A 19,445-nucleotide genomic window follows, 5' to 3' on the forward strand; every position below is an offset into this window, starting at 1 on the left:
TCTCCGGATGCTGAAAAGCTTCTCCCCAAAATCAAAGAAAACTTCTCTCCAGAAGCTTGAAAAACCATTTCTTCAGAAGCTTAGAAAAACTTCTCTCCATAAGCATGGAAAAGCTTCTGTCCAGAGGCTTGGAAAAACTTAAGCTAGAAAAGCTTCTCTCCATCCAGAAAAGCTTCTGTCCAGAAACTAGAAAAGCTCTTCTCTGGATGCTGGGAAAGCTTCACTTTTAGAAGTTGTAAAAGCTTCTCTCCAGAATATAGGAACAGCTTCTCTCCTGAAGCTTTAACAATTTTTCTGCTGAATCTAGAAAAAGCTTCTCTCCAGAAGCTTGGAAAAGCTCTTTCCAGAAGCTTGGAAAAGCTTCTCTCCAGAAGCTTGGAAAAGCTTCTCTCCAGAAGCTTAAAGAGCTTCTCTCCAAAAGCTTGGAAAAGCTTCTCTCCAGAAGCATGAAAATGCTCTCTCCTCTTCAGAAGCTTAAAGACCTTCTCTCCAAATACTTAGAGTAGTTTCTCTCCAGAAGCATGAAAATATTTGGAAAAGCTTCATTCGAGAAGCTTAGAGAAGCTCCTCTCCAGAAGCTTAAAAAAGCTTCTCTTCAGAATCTCGGAAAAGCTTCTCTCCAAAAGTTTGGAATAGCTTTTCTCCAGAAGCTTGGAATAGGTTTCTTACAGAAGCTTTGAATAGCTTCTCTCCAGAAGCTTTGAATAGCTTCTCTCCAGAAACTTGGAAAAGCTTCCCTCCAGAGGCTTGAAAAAGCTTCTCTCCAAAAGCTTGGAGCAGCTTCTCTCCAGAAGCTTGCAAAAGCTTCTGTCCAGAAGCTTGCAAAAGCTTCTGTCCAAAAGCTAGAAAAGCTCCTCTCCAGATGCTAGAAAAGCTTCTCTCTTAGATCTGGAGAAGCTTCCACCAGAAACTGTGAAAGCTTCTCTTCAGAAGCTTAGGAAAGCTTCTCCCAAGAATATTGGAAAACCTTCTGTCCAGAAGCTTGGATAAGTTTCTCTCAAGAACATTGGAAAAGCTTCTCTCCATAAGCTTGGAATAGCTTTCCTACATAAGCTTTGAATTGCTTCTCTCCAGAGGCTTGGAAAAGCTTCTCTCCTGAAGCTTGGAATAGCTTTTCTCCAGAAGCTTGAAATAGCTTCTCTCCAAAAGCTTGCAGTAGCTTCTCTCCAGAAGCTCTATAAAGCTTCTCTACAGAAGCCTTGAAAAGCTTCTCTACAGAAGCCTTGAAAAGCTTCTCTCCTAAATTTTGGAAAAGCTTCTTTTCCAGAAGCTTGGAAAAGCTTCTCTCCAGACGCTTGAAAAAGCTTTTCTACTGAAGCTTGGATAAGCTTCTTATCGAATTTTGAAAAAGCTTCTCTCTAGAGGCTTGGACAAACTTCACTTCAGAAGCTTGGAGAAGCTTCTTTCCAGAAGCTTAGAAAAGCTTCTCTCCAGGATCTTGGAAAAGCTTCTCTCCAGAATCTTGAAAAAGCTCTCTTCTGTCCAGAAGCTTAAAGAGCTTCTCTCAAACAGCTTGGAAAAGTTTCTCTCCTTGGAAGAGCTTCTCTCCAGAAGCTTGGAGAAGCTCCTCTCCAAAAGCTTAGAAAAGCTCCTCTCCAAAAGCTTAGAAAAGCTTTCAAAAGCTTCTCTCCATATGCAGGAAAAACTCTTTTCCGGATGCTGGAAATATTGATAAATTATTCATATTCTCCAGCAATTTTGAATTGGTAGACGGGATGTTCTATTTTACCCAATTTTGTTTAAGTTCAGAAATAAGTGTGTCTTTTTATTACTCAATGTTGGATCATTATGTTGCATTTATTATTCTTTCAAAATATCTTCATTCTTTGTATAAAATCCTTCTAATTATTTACGTCGTTCAAGTACTGGAATATTAAACATGATTGAATTTATTATTAATCCAAAATGTCATCGTTTCTTATATGTATGTAAATGCTGATCCTTATTAAATGAGAACTTCCAGAGTCAGTGCTCGGAATCATTATTACCTATCAAGTTTTACAGCGGGACCATGGGTAAAAATTTGAAAGACAGGACCAGACCTAATACAGTTTGCCATAGAGCAATTTGATCACCTTTAGAGATCAAAAAAGGGCCAATCTTGATGGCCTAAAAGAAAACGATGTCTGTAAATAGGATACCTTTTCCTACTCATGGAGTATTATTGTTGTGATTGTGACTTCCAGCTAAATTACATTCCTTGGGCTTCGATAACGGAGACCTCGATTGAAAATAAGTTAATAATTAATTCAATCGAATATAATCACACAAGAGAATGTTTTTATCCTGTTTATCGCGTGAGATGAAACTGGTCGACTAGATGACAAAAGTTGACCAGCTTCCATTTGAGATCAGCTCATCAAATTATATCTGACTCGCAGAAGAAGCCTAAATAGTGAAAACATGGGGGGTTACATGGGGGATGATCAACTAAAATCCCGAAATAATTCGACATTTGGTCGGATCCAAAAAAAAAGTGGCAAAAGTGGATGAAAAAAATACAAAAACGCTTATATCTTTTCATATGAAAATTTTAGAGGCATGACGTCTTCAGAGAAAATGTGTATTTTGCTCATATCTAAAACTCTTCAGAACAAAGTAGGCCTGAAAAATTGATATTTTCGTTAGTATTGAGGAAAAACCGGTTTTTGACCATAAAGTTCTAAAGTGACTTATATCTCCCAAACTATTAGATATAGAAAAAAATGATGTTCCACAAAGTTTTCATATTCTGTAATCTTCAATATTGTAGAACATTTTGTTGCGCTATCTTTTGAAATAAAAAAGTTTGAGAGCGAATTTCGAAAGGTATGAAATTTGACGCTGACCAGACAAACAATTGTTCAGAAGACACCAAAACCCTATCTTTTATATTTTTCAAGTTATTAATTTATTCCACTTATTTCGTTCCGTGGACCAATGTGCACTGTGTTCAACACATTTTGATTGCCAGGTTTGCGTAAAAAATCAATAGAAAAGCTCGTTTGGTTACTGAAAATCAACTTCGCAAAACTACATTAGGCTGAAGTTTGATCGAACATATTGGTATTTTTTCGATATTAAAATGGTTTTTCAAGGCTTACTATGATGTATGTATTGAAATATTTCAAATTTAAGTTGACATGGAAAATAATATGATAAATTGATAGCCAAATGGTTGAATCAATAATTGTCCGCATCACCCATAATAATGAATTTTTGTTTTCAGTATGGTTTCATCAGTCGATATGGTCGATATCGAGTCATGGAACAGCGAATCATGTATGTTTCACAGTATTTGCTGAAGGATCATGAGGGAACAGCTATCGTATGTGCAAAAGATTCATTATGAAATTGGAACCTGATGCGCAATGGTGCACCATGAATTGGACTAGAGAATGATACTTATGAGAAAAGTTTTTTTTCTGAGACCATATACGTTAAGGTGAAGATGAATCGAAGCCAAATCTCAAATTTTCAAGAGCACTATTCCAAGGAGAACCAAGCATCCGTTAAAGCTGAAAACTTAATCGATTGGTCACTGGCTGGTGGTGACTAATCGATTAAGTTTTCTGCTCAAACGGGTGTTCGGTTCTCTAGATTTGTGCTCTTGAAAATTTGAGGTTTGGCTTCGATTTATCTTCACCTTAAGTCAGTCAGATTGAAGTTAAATATTTTAAACCTTGAATTTTCAATAGGGCCAATATGCAGAACCAGACATTCATTTGAGCCGGAAAATTGTTCGATTGGTAGCTCGCTGGTGATGACCATTGTTCAGCGGTTCAGTGGTTCTTCAGATCTATGCTCTTGAAAATTCGTTGCATCTTAACCTTAACCCGCAGACTTAACCCGTAAAGTAGCAGGACGGACCTTAGTGCACAAAAATGCTTCAATCTCAGTCAATAGTCATCCGAATCCAATTCTTTAAAAAGTTATGGAAAGGGGATTAATGCACCTACATTTTGGGGGGTGGCCCATCCCTCCATACCCCTCCCCGCTTTTGTTTGACTCGAAAAACCTTGGCTCTTTAGTGTTTTTCTATAGCAATTTTACTAAGCATCATGAAAACAAAAATGCCATGCAGATTTTCGTTCTGAAAATTGGTCAAAATGATGAATTCAGACCAACGTAGGCATTTTGGACCACTATGGTCCTCTCGGAAGAGGAAATTTTTATGATTTTTTATGCAAAACTATAGAAATTTTGCTTACTATCGCAAAGAGGCTGTTTTCAAAGTAGTTTATATCTTCCACATATATCACAATGATGGCAGAATTCCTTCCTGGCTTACAATGACCTTTCTGGCCCTTCTAAAACTGATCTGGACAGCAGTGAGTATGAATTTTTTGGAAGGACTTTTATAGATGGCAAAATATTGACCATACGTCAGTCCAAAAAAGCATTCGATAGGTGCATCGTAAGTCTACTTTTTGAAGATCGCGATTCAATAGGAAGTATCACATCCGTTGGCGAATCTATGATTTCAAATTAGTTGAGTCCTGATATGTTGAAGAGATTACCAAGTATCCGGTAGAAGCTTTTAGAGTTACCATACGAATTCCTGGAAATTCTTGGAATACGAAATCCTGGGATTTCAGTAGGAATACTTCTTGCATGCATGTAGGTATTCCAGGGTATTTTTCGATTCTGGTAAGAAATTTTACAATCAAAAAGAATTTTGGACTTTCGATAGGGGTTAGTTTTAGTGGGAGTTAGAGATTCTAGTGGTTTATGGTGCATGTTCTATATTTTTGAATGTTGGATCCTAATTGGTGTTCAGAAATCTTGGAGGATGCTTCAAGACACCGGTATGAATTTTGAGATTGCAATGGAAGTTCTAAGCTATCAAAACTTCTTTGTTCTGAGATTTCAGTTGAAATTGTTGGTATTCTAAGAATTAGGCTAGAATTCCGAAGATTTATAGAGTTTTCTAGGATTCCAATAAGAATTCTAAAATACCTATGGGAACTCTGAAATTCAAATGAACCCTAAGATATATTGAAGATAATCTACGATTCCGGAAGAAGTTATGAGGGGCAGCGTTGAGTTCCGGTTGAAATCCATAATTTCATGTAAGGTTTGCTGGGACTCCAATTGGAAGTCTGTGCTTCTGGTGGGAGTTCTTAGGCCCTGAAAGCAATTCTGAGATTTCTATGGGTGGGAATTTTTAAATTTTGCTAGGATTTCTGCAAATCCTGTAGGAACTCTCAGGATTCTTATATGAAATCTGGGTTTTCGATGAAAGTTATGGGTGTTTAGTAAGAAATCCGGATTTTATAGGAATCTACAGAAACCGTGCAGGTTTTATGGGAGGTTTTACAAGTTTTTGGTGCGAATGCTGGATTTCAATTGGCGATCAGAAATTTCGGCGAGAGTTCTGGGCATCTAGTTGAAATCTTTGGATTCCTGTAAGAATTCTACGATTTTGATGGGAGTTCTGGGATTTCAGTAGAAATTGATAGTTCTGATGTATTAAGATTTAGGAGGTTACTAGAGTTTTAGAAAATTCGTAGATTTCGGTAAGAGTTCGGGTGTTTTTGTGGTAATTCTAGAATTCCGAAGATCATCCTGGAACATTGGAGAGAATCTTGTGATTCCGAAGAGAATCCTGTCTGGAAATTTTGGAAGGAATGATGGAATTTGAAAACAAATCTTTCGATTTCTGAAGTATTGGTATTTCAATGGAAATTTTTTGGATTTCGGTAGGAAATTCTACGATTTCAGTATCATTTCTTGCATTTCGGTATGGTGGAGCTCTTGGGAGTCTTTATCCACTACCAATGAAAGCTCTTGGAATCTGAAAGAAATTTTGAGATGTCAATAGAGATTCTGGGATTCCCGTATGACGTCAAGGGATTCAGTTGAACTTCACTGAAATTTAGAGTTTTAGTGTAGGGTTTCAAGAATTTCGGTGAGAATACTATAATGTCTATAGAATGTTTAAGAATTTGAGAAGAATCCTAAGTTTTCAACACGAATTCTCAGATTCCGAAAGCGAAAATTTTAGTTTTATGGTATAGTTTCTGTAAAAAAGGCAATCTGGATGTTTTTTTTAGGGTATTTTATTATCCTGATCAGCACCTAGGGATTATGGGGGAATTACTAACATTACAAGGAGAATTCAGCCATTTCAATAGGAATCCTGGTATTATGGGATAAATCCTGGGTTTTCAATGTGTGATTTCAATCTTCAATTTCGGTGGAAATAAATGGAAGTTTTATAATGGGTATTGTGGCATAAGCTGGAATACTGGAATTCCGATTATTACTGGAATTTGGAAATGACATATATGATGGAATTCAGATAAATAGGGAATATGATAAAATATCTGGAGTTGTGGTAGGAATCCTAGGATTTTGATAGTGATAGATAGGGAGAACTATAGTTGTGAGATTTCGATGAGAAGGCGATTGAAACTGCATTGGAAGTTCAGGTTTATATTGTGTGTACAAAAATTTCGGCTAAATTTTCTGAAGAAATTAAAAAAATGATAATTGTTGTAGGATTTCAATACAGAAATTTAGAGATACAGGGATTCAAGAAAAATCTCGTGGATTGGATTTTTGTATTCCAAACAATAACGATTATTGGCGAATTCAAACGACATCCGCTTGAGATTTTGGTGGAAATTCTTGGATTCCTGAAGATCTTTTCTAAATTCCAAAATTCCAATCGGAATTCCATAATTTCAACCGTTTCTCCTACTAAGCCAAATTTCATATGCCGACATCTAAAATATACCTGCCAATGCATTCAAAATTCCCACCAAAGTTTCAAGTGAGTTTCAAGTGTTTCTTTCGGAATGCTAGAACTTTTGAGATATTTCATATTTTTTTCTTGAAATTTTTTTATATCCAAGACTTATCCATATTCCTATTTTATAAATTCGAGTTTTCCATCGGATACCTGCACCATATATTGGAAATTACACCAAAAAAATCCCTAACAGAATCCAAGAATTTTATCGATATTCAAATATTACAACCGGAAATTTGGGAGTTCAGAATCCTCCCTTGAAAATCTCATTAAATCTATAGAGAACTCAGAGAATGTCACGGTGTGTTTCGTAGAACAAGTTTATCACAAAAAATAGGTAAGTCTGAAACATCTCCACAATAAAGTCTAGGTTTCTCGCGTTAATTTGCTGCTAAAACCAAAATAATCGGTCGGGGGGTCCAGAGTAATTTTTTTTTGTTTGATTTCGAGAGACTTGCACATATGTTTGAATTTGCCTATCTATGTATTTATGTACATTAGGGCGGTTCAAAATGAAAAAATGTTTGAGAATTCAATCTCACATATGTTCCTTACTATCCTTACTATAAAAATAGTGTTCTGTGAAATTCGCAGCTTTCTAGGTGGTGATTTAAGGTGGCCCAAAGACAATGCAGGTTTATATGGAAATTACTATGAAGAAATTTTGAGGTATGTTCCAAACACGCTTGTACTGTAATGTAAGTACAAACTTATTATCCCATTGTTAAAGCTCTTTCTTAAAACCATAATAAAGAAATTTGCTGAAGAGAGAAATTCAAATCGACAGATAGCAGAAGAGGTATTCATGAGTTTGTTTGCTATTATTTAGCTTCACCCCTCTACCGGCAGCTTCATTTTTTCAGCACAAAAATATATTTGAATCGCGATAACTTTTTTGTTTCTCTATATTTTTCCATCATTTTTTCACAACTTCTCAAAAAACTCTTCTACTTTTGGAATCTATGTCGGTATTGACCATTGGTCAACTGGTTTTAAAAATATTTCGGTGTTCCTTGGGGGACCGACACTTCCCATATAAAATTTCAATATGATGTTTTAAGAAATTTTCAATATCTTGTTACGGCTAGAGTGGTACCAAAAATATAAAAGCTCATTGCTCAAAAACAGTTACACCGATTTGTTTAATTTCTTCACAATAGACTTTCATCAAAGTTCAGTTTTGAAAAGCGAATAACCGAATATGAGAAAAAATCTGTAGCCAGATATAATTACGAGAGCTATGTCTATGCGTCGGTCCCCCAAGAAATTTTGGAATATCTCCGAATATAGATGACCAATGCTCAAAACCGATACAGATTCTGAAAATAAGAGAGTTTTTTGAGAAGTTGTGAAAATTTTTTTCAACAATATTGAGAAACAAAAAAGTTATCGCGATTTCAATATTTTGAAAATATGAAGCTGCCGGTAGATGGGTTAATATGGGGTTATAGTACTGCAAACAAGTACAAAAATCCCAAACCCATTTTAGCCTCATGCTGTTAGTTTCTGATCTTTTCATAAGCACTGTGCCATTAAGAAAATAACATAAAAATATAAGATTTGAAACTTCTCAAATACCATCCAAATTAGCGTATTTTTCAGCACCATGGGGCAAGTATATTACATGCCTTATAACAAGGTTTATCACATGCGAAGCCCTCTACTAGTTAATTCGAATAACTGAAATTGTGTTGTTTGAAAGGCGGATAAGTCACTTTTGTATCTAGGGGTCATGCACAAATTAAGTCACGCTCCAAGGGGGGGGGGGAGGTGGTTAAGCCATGCGTGATAAGCCTTACAAAATTATCGGAGGACTCGAGAAGCAGACAACCGGTAACTCACTGGTCACTCGCTGGTGGCGACTAATCAATAAAATGTTCAACGCAAAAGGTTGTCAGGTTCTCAAGATACAAATCTACAAACAAGCTCTTGGAAATTCGAGGTTTGATATCGATGCATCTTCACCTATTAAAAATATTTCCAAATAAACTTCTTACATCATTATGACCAATTTAAGTACGATTTTCAAGGTTTTTCGTGGACAATAACTAAAATGACGTTTGAGACAGTTTTGCAATTATGCGTATATCATTTGCTTATTACAGCTCTTTTGAGCAAGAACAACTTTACCTTCCAAGCCAAGGTGTTCAAATTGTTTGATCTTGCAGTTTGTCCCGTATCTATGTTCAACGCAATGTGTGTCGGTACAAAAACACATATCCATGAATACTTCACACAAAATAAAAAAAAATGTTCTGGACCCCCCGACCGATTATTTTGATTTTGGTCGCAAATGAAAGAGCAAAGTCTAATAGTTTTTAGTTCGAAATTTCAGACTTACCTATTTTTTGTAATAAAGTTCATCCACAAAGACACCGTGATGTCTATCCAAATGAAAGGATTTCATCCTCAATCACATAATGCTTATAGGATTTCCTCAATCTCAGAATACCCACTATCTCATCAAAATCTCAGCACTACTTTCGAATTCCAAGAATTCTTCAGAACACCCATCATGTATCAAGAACTTCTATCAGGATTTCCATAAAAATATCACAACTACTTTCGGAATCAAAGATTCTCTGCCAAAATCCCAGTAGTTCAAACCAAAGTATTGGATAGATACATTTTCAAATATAGGAACCAATCATGCGATCGATTTCTCCGAAATTCCAATATTCCCATTGAAATGCATGGACGTAATAAACAAAATCCAGAATGTCTATACCATTACCAGCACTTTCTCGGATTTCCAGAACAATGTTCATGAAACCTAACTCCCACTGCAGTTCAACCAAACTCCAAAAATTTCTATCGAAAATCCAGATCCTCAAGATATTAGATTCCTTTTTTTTATTTCCCGAATATTTGGCAAAAAAAAAACAAAAAACATTTGACAAGGGTGCCTGTTTTTGATGTCTATTTTCTGATAAATGAAATTCTGATGACATTCCGATTCTTAGATTTTGTTAGAGGTTATAAGATTTCGGTTGGTGGCAATCTCAAGGTTGAGGAAAGTTTTCTGAGAATCGGGTAGAAGCTCTTAGCAGTCTCGTATGATTTCTGAGATTCCGTGGACTCCGAAACGAGTTCTGGAATTGCGATGTGTGTTCTGGGATTGCAACAGGAATTCATATAGTTCTTCTGGTTTTATTGTGGGTATTCTGAGATTTAGGTGAGAATGTTGGGATTTTGAAGTAAATTCTTGTAGATTCACTCTGGGATATTGGAGCAATTTTTGAGTTTCTGGAGAAAATTTTGAAATTTCACATTTCTGGGTCTGTGGAAATAATTCTGGAATCTCGATGGACAGGTTCCTTAATATTCTTACTGTTGGAATTTTGGTAGGTTTTCTTAGGAATTTAGTTGTAACTGTTTGGACAGCAGTTGTTGTTCTGGGATTTTGGTAGAAATTTTGCTATTTCGGTGGAAGTTACTTTGATGGTCCGCTCAAACAGCTTTCCTTAGCATTCCCGCTCTATGACTCTATATTTCTATGAGTCGATTGTCCCTTCAAAAATCGACCCTTGGAGTTTTGACTACAATAGTCAAATAATTCTAGTTCGTGTGGCCTATAGACTCATAATCGTGGGTCGAAAACTAGCGCAATCCCCCTACTCGGCCGCAGAGTAGCATTTTCCGAGAGTGTGCTGTTCATTCACATGTTCTCTCGCTCTCTTTGCCATGCTTGCTTCGATGATAACGTTGAGTGTAGTTGGCGCGCACTGCACCACCATCATCCCGTTTGAATCCACCCGAAAGCATGGCATGCTACTTGCATGCAAGGTGCTGATTCGATTCGCGTCGAGTACGGTAGTGTGGGAGTGTGTGAGCACAGGTCGGGACCGGGCGGCGTCGCCACCATTCCTCCCTGTTATTTATGCTGCTCCCTGCCCTGGGTAACTTCGGTTGGTACCTTCGGCTTGCACTAGGGGGACACAAAATGTTTAATGTGTGATTAAAGAGCGACTAGTGCTAGTGCAGCTGAGCTGGGTAATAATGCATGTGAAAAGTACTCACACCAGAATGCCCGCGCCGAGTCGCGTACTCGAGCACACTGGTGGAGATGGCTTTCGTTGGTGAGAGTCAGCTCAGTTTGCCGTTTAGTTTGGTCGCGGCCGGAGTCCCCCAATCAAGCAACTAACCGTCCATCCATTAGTCAGTGGTGAAAAAGGCAATTCTCGGGAACGAGCGCAGCTTGCAGCGGTCCGGTGGAGTTTAGAACCGTCATCGTCGTCATTTCGGTTCGTCGACTCGCGTGGTGCGGAGCGAATTCGTTCGAGTGTTGCGTCCGGAACAAACGCGAGTCTTTGTTCTTTCCCTTGTGTCTACGGGGATCGAACAGGTGCAAAATATTGTAGTGAAAAGGATTCTTTAGGGAAGAGTACGGCAGTGGGAGTAAGAAGCAGGATTCTTCGCGAGGAGAATGAAGAACCTCCATAGACTCCATAGAGTCGTTGACTGTCGGTTGAGTGGAAGCAGGAGCGGCGGCGAAGAGCTGTTCTCCGAGTAGCGGCCCTAATTGGAATAACAATAGAAGAAAGGGAGGTTGACCTCCGCGAAATAGCATAGAAGATACGCGAGTCGCCGAACAATACGGAGCGAAAGGGACAGGGGGGAGGTGTACCGTAGTCGTTTCCGTCGTTTGTGGACTTGAGCAGAGGCGCGGCTATGGAGAGGGCAGCAGTGTGAGTGTTCGACGAAGGAAGTGCCTAAATGAAACGTAATCGTTGCACTGACGACGAGTGCGACACGAACGGATTTTGTGCGTGCAAACAGTAGTGCTTTATTGTGTGAATTGAATCGGGGAGCGAAACATGACAGTGAATCTAGTCTAGTTATAGTCGAGCTGATTCACGGCTATCGAACGCAGTAGGCAGGCAGTCGCGTTCGGTAAGCTTATCGCGAATGACATCACAGCAGGCGGCGGTCTTTAGTTATAGTTAACAGAGTGTGTACTTACAGTAGGCGCGCGATACCTTGAACAGCGCCAGGTTTGGCAAGTGACCCCCCCTCGTGATTATAGCGAGAAAGAGAGAGTGACTAACAAGTCCTAAGTGGTACTTAAAAGGGAAACTCGTACCGTACTTAAAAAGTCGCGTCCAAGTCGCGACGATCGACTTGAATTGATTGAAGATGAATAGATTAGCCGTTGGTGGTGGTGCATCATCGCAACTCGTAGTCCCTACAAAGCAAGAAGAATACGAAGAATACATCACAGCAGACAATATTGTAGTCGTCGAAATAGTTGAAATTCGGTATCACGATTTGGGTTGCTCTGCATACATTAGCTAGTACAAACTGCATCTACCGGTGCTCGGTACAGAAGAACCATGATGGAGCGCAAGAAGAAGCAACACCACAAGAAGAAGAATGGCAAAGGAGGCCATGCTGGTGCGGGTGGCGGCAACAAAAGCAACAATCGTGGTAACCAGGGGCAGCAACAGCGACAGCTCCAGGAACAGAATGTGATTAACAATAATAATAATATAAACGGCAACAATAGTAACAATAACAGTGACGGTGACGGTTGCAACAGTAGTGCCGGCCATAATCGGAGAGGTAGCAGCCACGGTGGTTACCATGGTGCGACGACAATTTCCAGTAATGGCAACAAGTCGTCGTCGTCGTCGTCGTCGTTGCCTTCGGAGCCTACTACTACTGGGACCGACGACAATGGCGCGGAAAATGGCGGTGTTGTGCTGATTAAATGTGAGTTGGAATTTGTTGTTTTTGTTTTTTTTTTGCGATAAATATTCAATATGATGTCAGACGATTGCATACCCCCATGATTCACTTGTTGAAAGTAATCAATCAAACTGGATGTATGGAACAATTTGACTCAATTTTAGTCCTTCAAGGTTACGATTCCAAATTTCAATTCAATTTAATCAATTGATAGTGCAATAAAATTGATTGCTTGTCATCGACACTATAAAATAAATTTATCTACCATTTTTGACTGGACGTAGGCTAGGAGGAGTAGATTTATTTATTATTATTTATTTATTCATTTTTAACAAAAATTTGGAAGAGGGAAAAAACCTCTTGAGTGTTTTATTTTTCCAAAATACTTCTCAAAAGGGCGCAAAACCTCTTTTTATTTATTTATTTATTTTATTTGGAGCAGGGAAAAGCCCTTGGGAGTGAAGATCAAGTGTATCCTCTTCTCCAAAAGGCATAAAACCTACTCTTCTTTTCGATATATATATACAAATCATGTGCACTTCCAGTGAGAATATGTTCTCTTTTAAGGAAGCGCCTACTATAACTACAGGATACAAGCTTACTAATTAGATAGATTATAAACTTTATATAAATTGAATTAGGTAGGATGAGCTGTTGACTATGTGCCGTTGAAATGATGTCTCGCTGACAGGGAAACTGGTGCTACTGCTGACCAAGGATACCTGGATGAAAAACGACGAAAAACGGTGTCGTTGTAGTCCAAGAGCTAACGGCGAAATGTTGTTGCTGCTGAGTGTTCTGTACGAAGACGTGGCGAGGTTCTGGAAGCGTTAAAGGACTCCGTTATGGGCGTAGTATCACTGGCTTCGGCCAGACATATACCAGTTTCTGTTACCTGGAAGGGAAACTGGTGCTACTGCTGACCAAGGACACCAGGATAAACTACGACGAAAAACGGTGTAGCTGTAGGCTGACAGGGAAACTGGTGCTACTGCTGACCAAGGACACCAGGATAAAATACGTCGAAAAACGGTGTCGCTGTAGTCCAAGAGCTAACGGCGCAATGTTGTTGCTGCTGAGTGCTGGAGATATTGCTGACAGGGGAACTGATGTTACTGCTGATCGAAGCAATGTAAATCTGAAGTAACTTCTGGGCGAAGGCGTGGCGTGGTTCTGGAAGCGTTAACGAACTCCGTTATGAGCGTAGTATCACTGGCTTCGGCCAGACATATACCAGTCTATGTTACCTGAAAGGGAAACTGGTGCTACTGCTGACCAAGGACACCAGGATAAAAGGGAAACTGGTGCTACTGCTGACCAAGGACACCAGGATAAAATTCGTCGAAAAACGGTGTCGCTGTAGTCCAAGAGCTAACGGCGAAATGTTGTTGCTGCTGAGTGCTGGAGACATTGCTGGCAGGGAAATTGGTGCTACTGCTGACCAAGGACACCAATTACTGGAGAAATTACTGCAAAACTGGAGTAACTTCTGGGCGAATTGCAGGCGTGGTTCTGACAGGGAAACTGGTGCTACTGCTGACCAAGGACACCAGGATAAAGGACAATGAAAAACTATGTCGCTGTAGACTAAGAGCTAACAGCGCAATGGTATTGCTGTTGAGTGCTATCCAAAGGCTGGAGACATTACTGCAAAACTGGAGTAACTTCTGGGCGAAGTGCATGTCTTAGAAGTGGATACGGAAACGTATTGATGAAGTTGGAGCTAATTTAGTCAAGCTAAATCAAGTACAGGTTTACATTGCTTTTAACGTATCGTTTTGCAGCAGCCTTAAATTTCATTAGATTCATTTCCGATTTCAACGCCGCGGGTAAAGCGTTATATCGCAGGAATCCATTGTACGTGAAGGATTTCTTCCCAACTTCCGTATTACGACGAGTAACGAATAAGTTATTTCGATTCCTCGTTCCATGCGGGTGATGAGCTCGCTGAAGAGTGAAGTTGTGGTGGATCCGTGGGTTGTAGAGGATGTTTTTCATCATAACCACGGTTTGCAGCTCTTTTAATGCTAATATAGGACTGATTGAAAGAGCTGCATTTGTGTACAGATTTATTGTTGAATATAGTCGGGGTTTGCCGTATACAATTTTGAGGCATCGATTTTGTGTACTCTGCAGTGGTTTCAGAATAGTTTTTGATGCAGCAGCCCATATAGAAACAAGGTATTGAAGTTTAGAATGAACAAACGCTTGATACATAGTAATGACTTGTTTCAATGGAAGAAACTTGGAAACTCTCCAGAAGAGACCACAATACGAACTGATATCGCTTCGCAGTTTATCGACGTGGGAGCTCCAGCTCAAGGTAGAGTCGAAGATCAACCCAAGGTATTTAAACACCTCGACTTTCTCAACAACAGTAGATCCGACTACTAGTTCTGCATGGCGGTCAATTTTTTTCCGCCGCGAGTGGAATATCATATAGTTCGTCTTTCCGAGGTTTAACGACAGTAGATTTTCCGCAAAGAACATTTGCAGCTTCAGGATATCTTCCTTCATCAGATTTATGAGGCAGGCAGGATCGGTTGCGGTATATGTAACAGACGTATCGTCGCTCTTCATCTTCATTCTTTCGAAATACGTTATAGAATAAGTAAAACTAATACTAAAGGCTCAACCGGAAACAATCCATAACCGAGCCAATATCTTGAAGGAAAAATATCAATCAGCAATAGTTGAGGGACAAATATGTTTCTTGAACTCTGAAAAGAAAAATTTGAAAGGCAATATCAAATAATATAACGAATTTCATTTAAATATTCAAAAATAATTTTCATCATATCAAGAGATTTACTACCCAAAATATGTCGAACCGATGTAGGTGCAGAATGATTTAATTTTTGAAAACTATCAATGATTTTTCTCCTTGGCATAACATACGTCTGACAATGAAAAACAATGTCAATGTCATTCACATAGATTAGAATCTACAATATTAATACGAAATAAATGACTATTGCAAATATAATGATTGGACATGAGCCTTGAAATAAGACAAATAAAATTTCTGCCAACAGATAAATTTTTAAACCAGGGTTTTTTATCCACATTTGAACATATGGAATGACACCAACGACCTTTATCACTTGAGTTCCAATCATTTTGCCAAAGGTTGATAGAATATCTATTTAATTTTGAAAAATATTCTGAATAAAATATGTCACGGTTGAAAATAATGCCACGAGAAGCACCTAGCTTAGCTAAGGAATCGGCTTGTTCGTTACCTAATATTTGACAATGTGCTGGAACCCAGACAAATTTAATGATGAATCCTCGAGAATGCAGATCATATAAAAGCTTGCGCAACATTAAAATTAAATGATGTGATTTAGAATTGAAACTAACGGATTTAATAGCATTTAAGCAGCTCAAGCTATCAGTACATATCATATAAATGTTTGGAGAACATTCCTTGATTTAATTACATGTAAAATATAAAGCACACAATTCGGCTACAAAAATAGAACAAGGAGATTGCAGTTTAAAAAAATGTGCGTTATCAACATGATAAACACCAAAGCCAGAATTATTATTGATTAAAGATCCATCCGTGTAAAACATACATTGAGAATCAAAACCATCAAATTTCCGCTCAAATAATAATTTAGCAAATCGCGAAGACTCATTAATTGGAATATGTTTGAATTCCATTTGTAAAGATATATCAATTAATGGATGAAAAGAATGAACATTTATATCACAATTATGAAAAATATTGGAATGAAATGGAACAATATTTTCCGTAGAACAATAATCAAATGCTGTTATCATTTTACATGTTGGATTAATTTCTTGAAAATCTTTTAGTATAGTAATTATTTGATGATTATTATTAAAACATTGAACTAGGAATTTACAATTTAACTCATTAAAACGAATTTTGAGAGGAACAACTCCCGCTAAAACATCGACAGATTTAGTATGAGTGGAATTCATTATCTTTAAACAAATCCTTAAACAGCGAATTTGAATTTTTTCAAGTTTTGAAAAATATGTTTGACTAGCACAACCAAAAGTAAAACATCCATACTCCAAAACTGAGCGTATTGTAGTATTGTAAAGAGTTATCATACCAGAAGGATGGGACCCCACCAAGTGCCAGTAATGATACGAAGAAAATTGATTCGTTTCGAACAAATTTTCTGAATTGATATGTGAATTCCAGTTCAATTTAGAATCAAACCAAATACCAAGATATTTATACTCATCTTCTTGTTCAATTTCAAATCTATTAAGGTATAAATTTACACTTATGGTGGAATATTTACGTGAAAATATAATAAATTTAGTTTTTGGAACTGAAGAAGAGAAACCATTATTAAAAGCCCATAATCCAATATTATCCAAACAAATTTGCATGTCATGTCGAATAATTTCTCTGTTTTTTCCACTAACAGAAATGACCTTATCATCTGCAAATTGATAAAAATAACATCCATTTGGAATTACAGCTGATATATCACTAGTAAATAAATTATATAAAAAAGGACTTAAGCAAGAACCTTGACTTAGACCAAAATAACTAAAACGGACCATTTTAGAAGATCCATTATGATAAAAATGCATTATTTTGAAAGAAAATAAATTGTAGAGAAAATTAGATAAAATGGGAGGAATTTTATAATCATTCATTTTTTGAAAAAGTAAATCAATAAGCACAGAATCGTATGCAACGGATACATCCAAAAAAGTGGAAATAACATCCTGTTTTCTATTGAAACATAATTGAACTTGAGATGCTAAAAGTGCTGTGCAGTCACGGGTTCCACGACCTTTTCTGAAACCAAATTGAGAAGTGGATTGAATTTCATTTTTTTCAGCCCATAACTCAAGGCGATTTAGAATCATTCTTTCCATAAGTTTACGAAGGCAAGACAGTAAACTAATTGGTCTACGACTATCAGCCAGCGAGGGATCTTTACCAGGCTTTAGTATACTAACTACTTTAATTGAACGCCATTCTAACGGTAAAATATTTTGCAAAAGAAAACAATTATATATTGAAAGTAAATGAACTTTTCCTTCATATGGTAAACTTTTAAGAACAATAAATTTAACTTTATCAATACCCGGAGCAGTATTGTTAGTTATAGATAATGCTAAATCAAACTCATCTATTGAAAATGGAGAACAAAGTTCAGGGAAAAAATTGATGGTCTGTTTGTTTTTAAAATTAATATTACAAGGAACAAAATCAGGACAAATTTTAGATGCAAATTGATTAATCCAACTATCTGAATATTCCAATGTATTGGGAGTAGAATTGTCATGATTTCTTAAATTTTTTTGCAACAGTCCACAATTTTGATAAAGAAGTTTCTCTATCAAGATTTTCAATAAAATGTTTCCAATAATTCCTTTTCTTGAATTTAGTAATACGAGTAAACATAGCTTCCTCTCTACAATATAACAAATAGTTTTCAAAGTGCTAGAACAATCTGCATCCCACCAAAATGTAGGACGCCTATTCTTTTCAATTTTAGAACTGACTGTTTTTTCTGTGATTTTTGTAAACATTTTACTAAAATTTTTATGAATTGATTATATTTTTCAATTGGAGAACAAAGGTCTTCTAAATGTATCAATGAAGTGGACATCAAATCAGAAAATTTCATCCAATCTACAGTTTTTGAAAAGTCAGGAATGTGAGAATTATTTGAATTTGCACTACATGTTGAACCAGCAACTTGAATAAAGATTGGAAGATGATCGCTTCCATTTGGATCATTTATTGTTTTCCAAGATGATAAGAAAGCTAAATTACTTGAACATAACGATAAATCAATACATGAATTTTGTAATGGTGGCACATCAACTCTCGTGTATGAACCATCATTTAGAATATTCAAATTGAATTCATCAATAAGATACATAATTAACAAACCACGACTATCAACTTTATCACTTCCCCAAGAATAATTGTGGGCATTAAAATCACCCAAAATAAAAAAGGGAAAAGAAACATTATCTATAATCATTTTCACTTCAGATATTGAAAAAGACGAATTTGGAGGAGCATATAAACAAATAATACAAAAATTAATATCATTGTGCTTAACAGAAATTATAACATGGTCAAGTTGTATGTTTAATGATAAATTCAAATACTTAAACTCAATGCCACTTCTAATACCAATCAGAACCCCTCCAAATGGAATATCCCTATCTTTCCGAATAATGTTAAAGGATTGAAAACATAAAGCTTTCGAATCAGTTAACCATGTTTCATTCAAACAAAAAATATCAATGTTGTTATTTGCAATCAAAACTTTTAATCTATCTACTTTAGGAATAATGCTTCTGCAATTCCACTGTAAAATATTCAGAGAACTTTTATTATTATAAGCCATTACGAAGAAAATAATGAAGCAATAATTGGTCCGAATGAATTCAATTTATCAAGTATTGAAACTAAAAATGGTAAAATCATTTTTATTATTTTCTTCCAAAAATCGCTGAAACCCAATAGTTCTACTAATTCTTCCAAAATACCTAACATTGAATTATCATCTTTACAATTTTTGTTTTCATCTGAAGAATTAGTATTTGCATTAAAATCATTATTTGGTGGATCAAACTCAACACGTTGAAATCCTGGGATTGCATTAGAAGTGGAAGGAATCAAACAAGGAAAATTTTTGTCAAATGATTTTACTTTAGTATTATGACTTTCTAGAGGTTGACTAGATGATTTGAGAATCCTTTTTCTTTTAGGGGGCGGCTTGTAAACAAAATTATCTGAATTTAATGAGTTATCCTGTTCATCATCAAGTAAAGATTCATAAACATTAGGATTTGAAATGTCTTTTGAATTTTTCAAAATCTCTGAATATGAAAATTGATTTCTATTTTTAAGCTTTTGATTATGTTTTGATTAATTACTAATATATACAGGACAATCCTTCAAGGCAATGTGTTTCTGATTACAATAAATACAACATTCTGAATGTTTTTTACAATCGGAAGATAAATGGGATTGTGCACATTTCGAACATTTAGGTTT

The 19,445-nt window shown here is 36.8% G+C and overlaps 1 protein-coding gene across 2 annotated transcripts in view; it reads left to right on the plus strand.

Annotated features, from left to right (window-relative positions):
* Positions 1-19,445, plus strand: part of LOC5576541 (rho guanine nucleotide exchange factor 10) — a 426,336-nt gene that overhangs the window by 48,005 nt on the left and 358,886 nt on the right. Inside the window, exon 1 of one of the 2 annotated variants that reach the window (XM_021839088.1) lies at positions 10,841-12,448. The exons of the other annotated variant lie outside the window; for it this stretch is intronic. Within the exon in view, the coding sequence (XP_021694780.1) occupies positions 12,070-12,448 (379 nt within the window). The 5' untranslated portion in view covers positions 10,841-12,069. Of the gene's footprint in view, positions 1-10,840; positions 12,449-19,445 lie in introns of those variants that run through there. 2 annotated transcript variants of the gene reach the window in all.

The sequence above is a fragment of the Aedes aegypti genome, chromosome 1 (genome assembly GCF_002204515.2).
Source record: "Aedes aegypti strain LVP_AGWG chromosome 1, AaegL5.0 Primary Assembly, whole genome shotgun sequence".
NCBI classification, from domain to species: domain Eukaryota; kingdom Metazoa; phylum Arthropoda; class Insecta; order Diptera; family Culicidae; genus Aedes; species Aedes aegypti.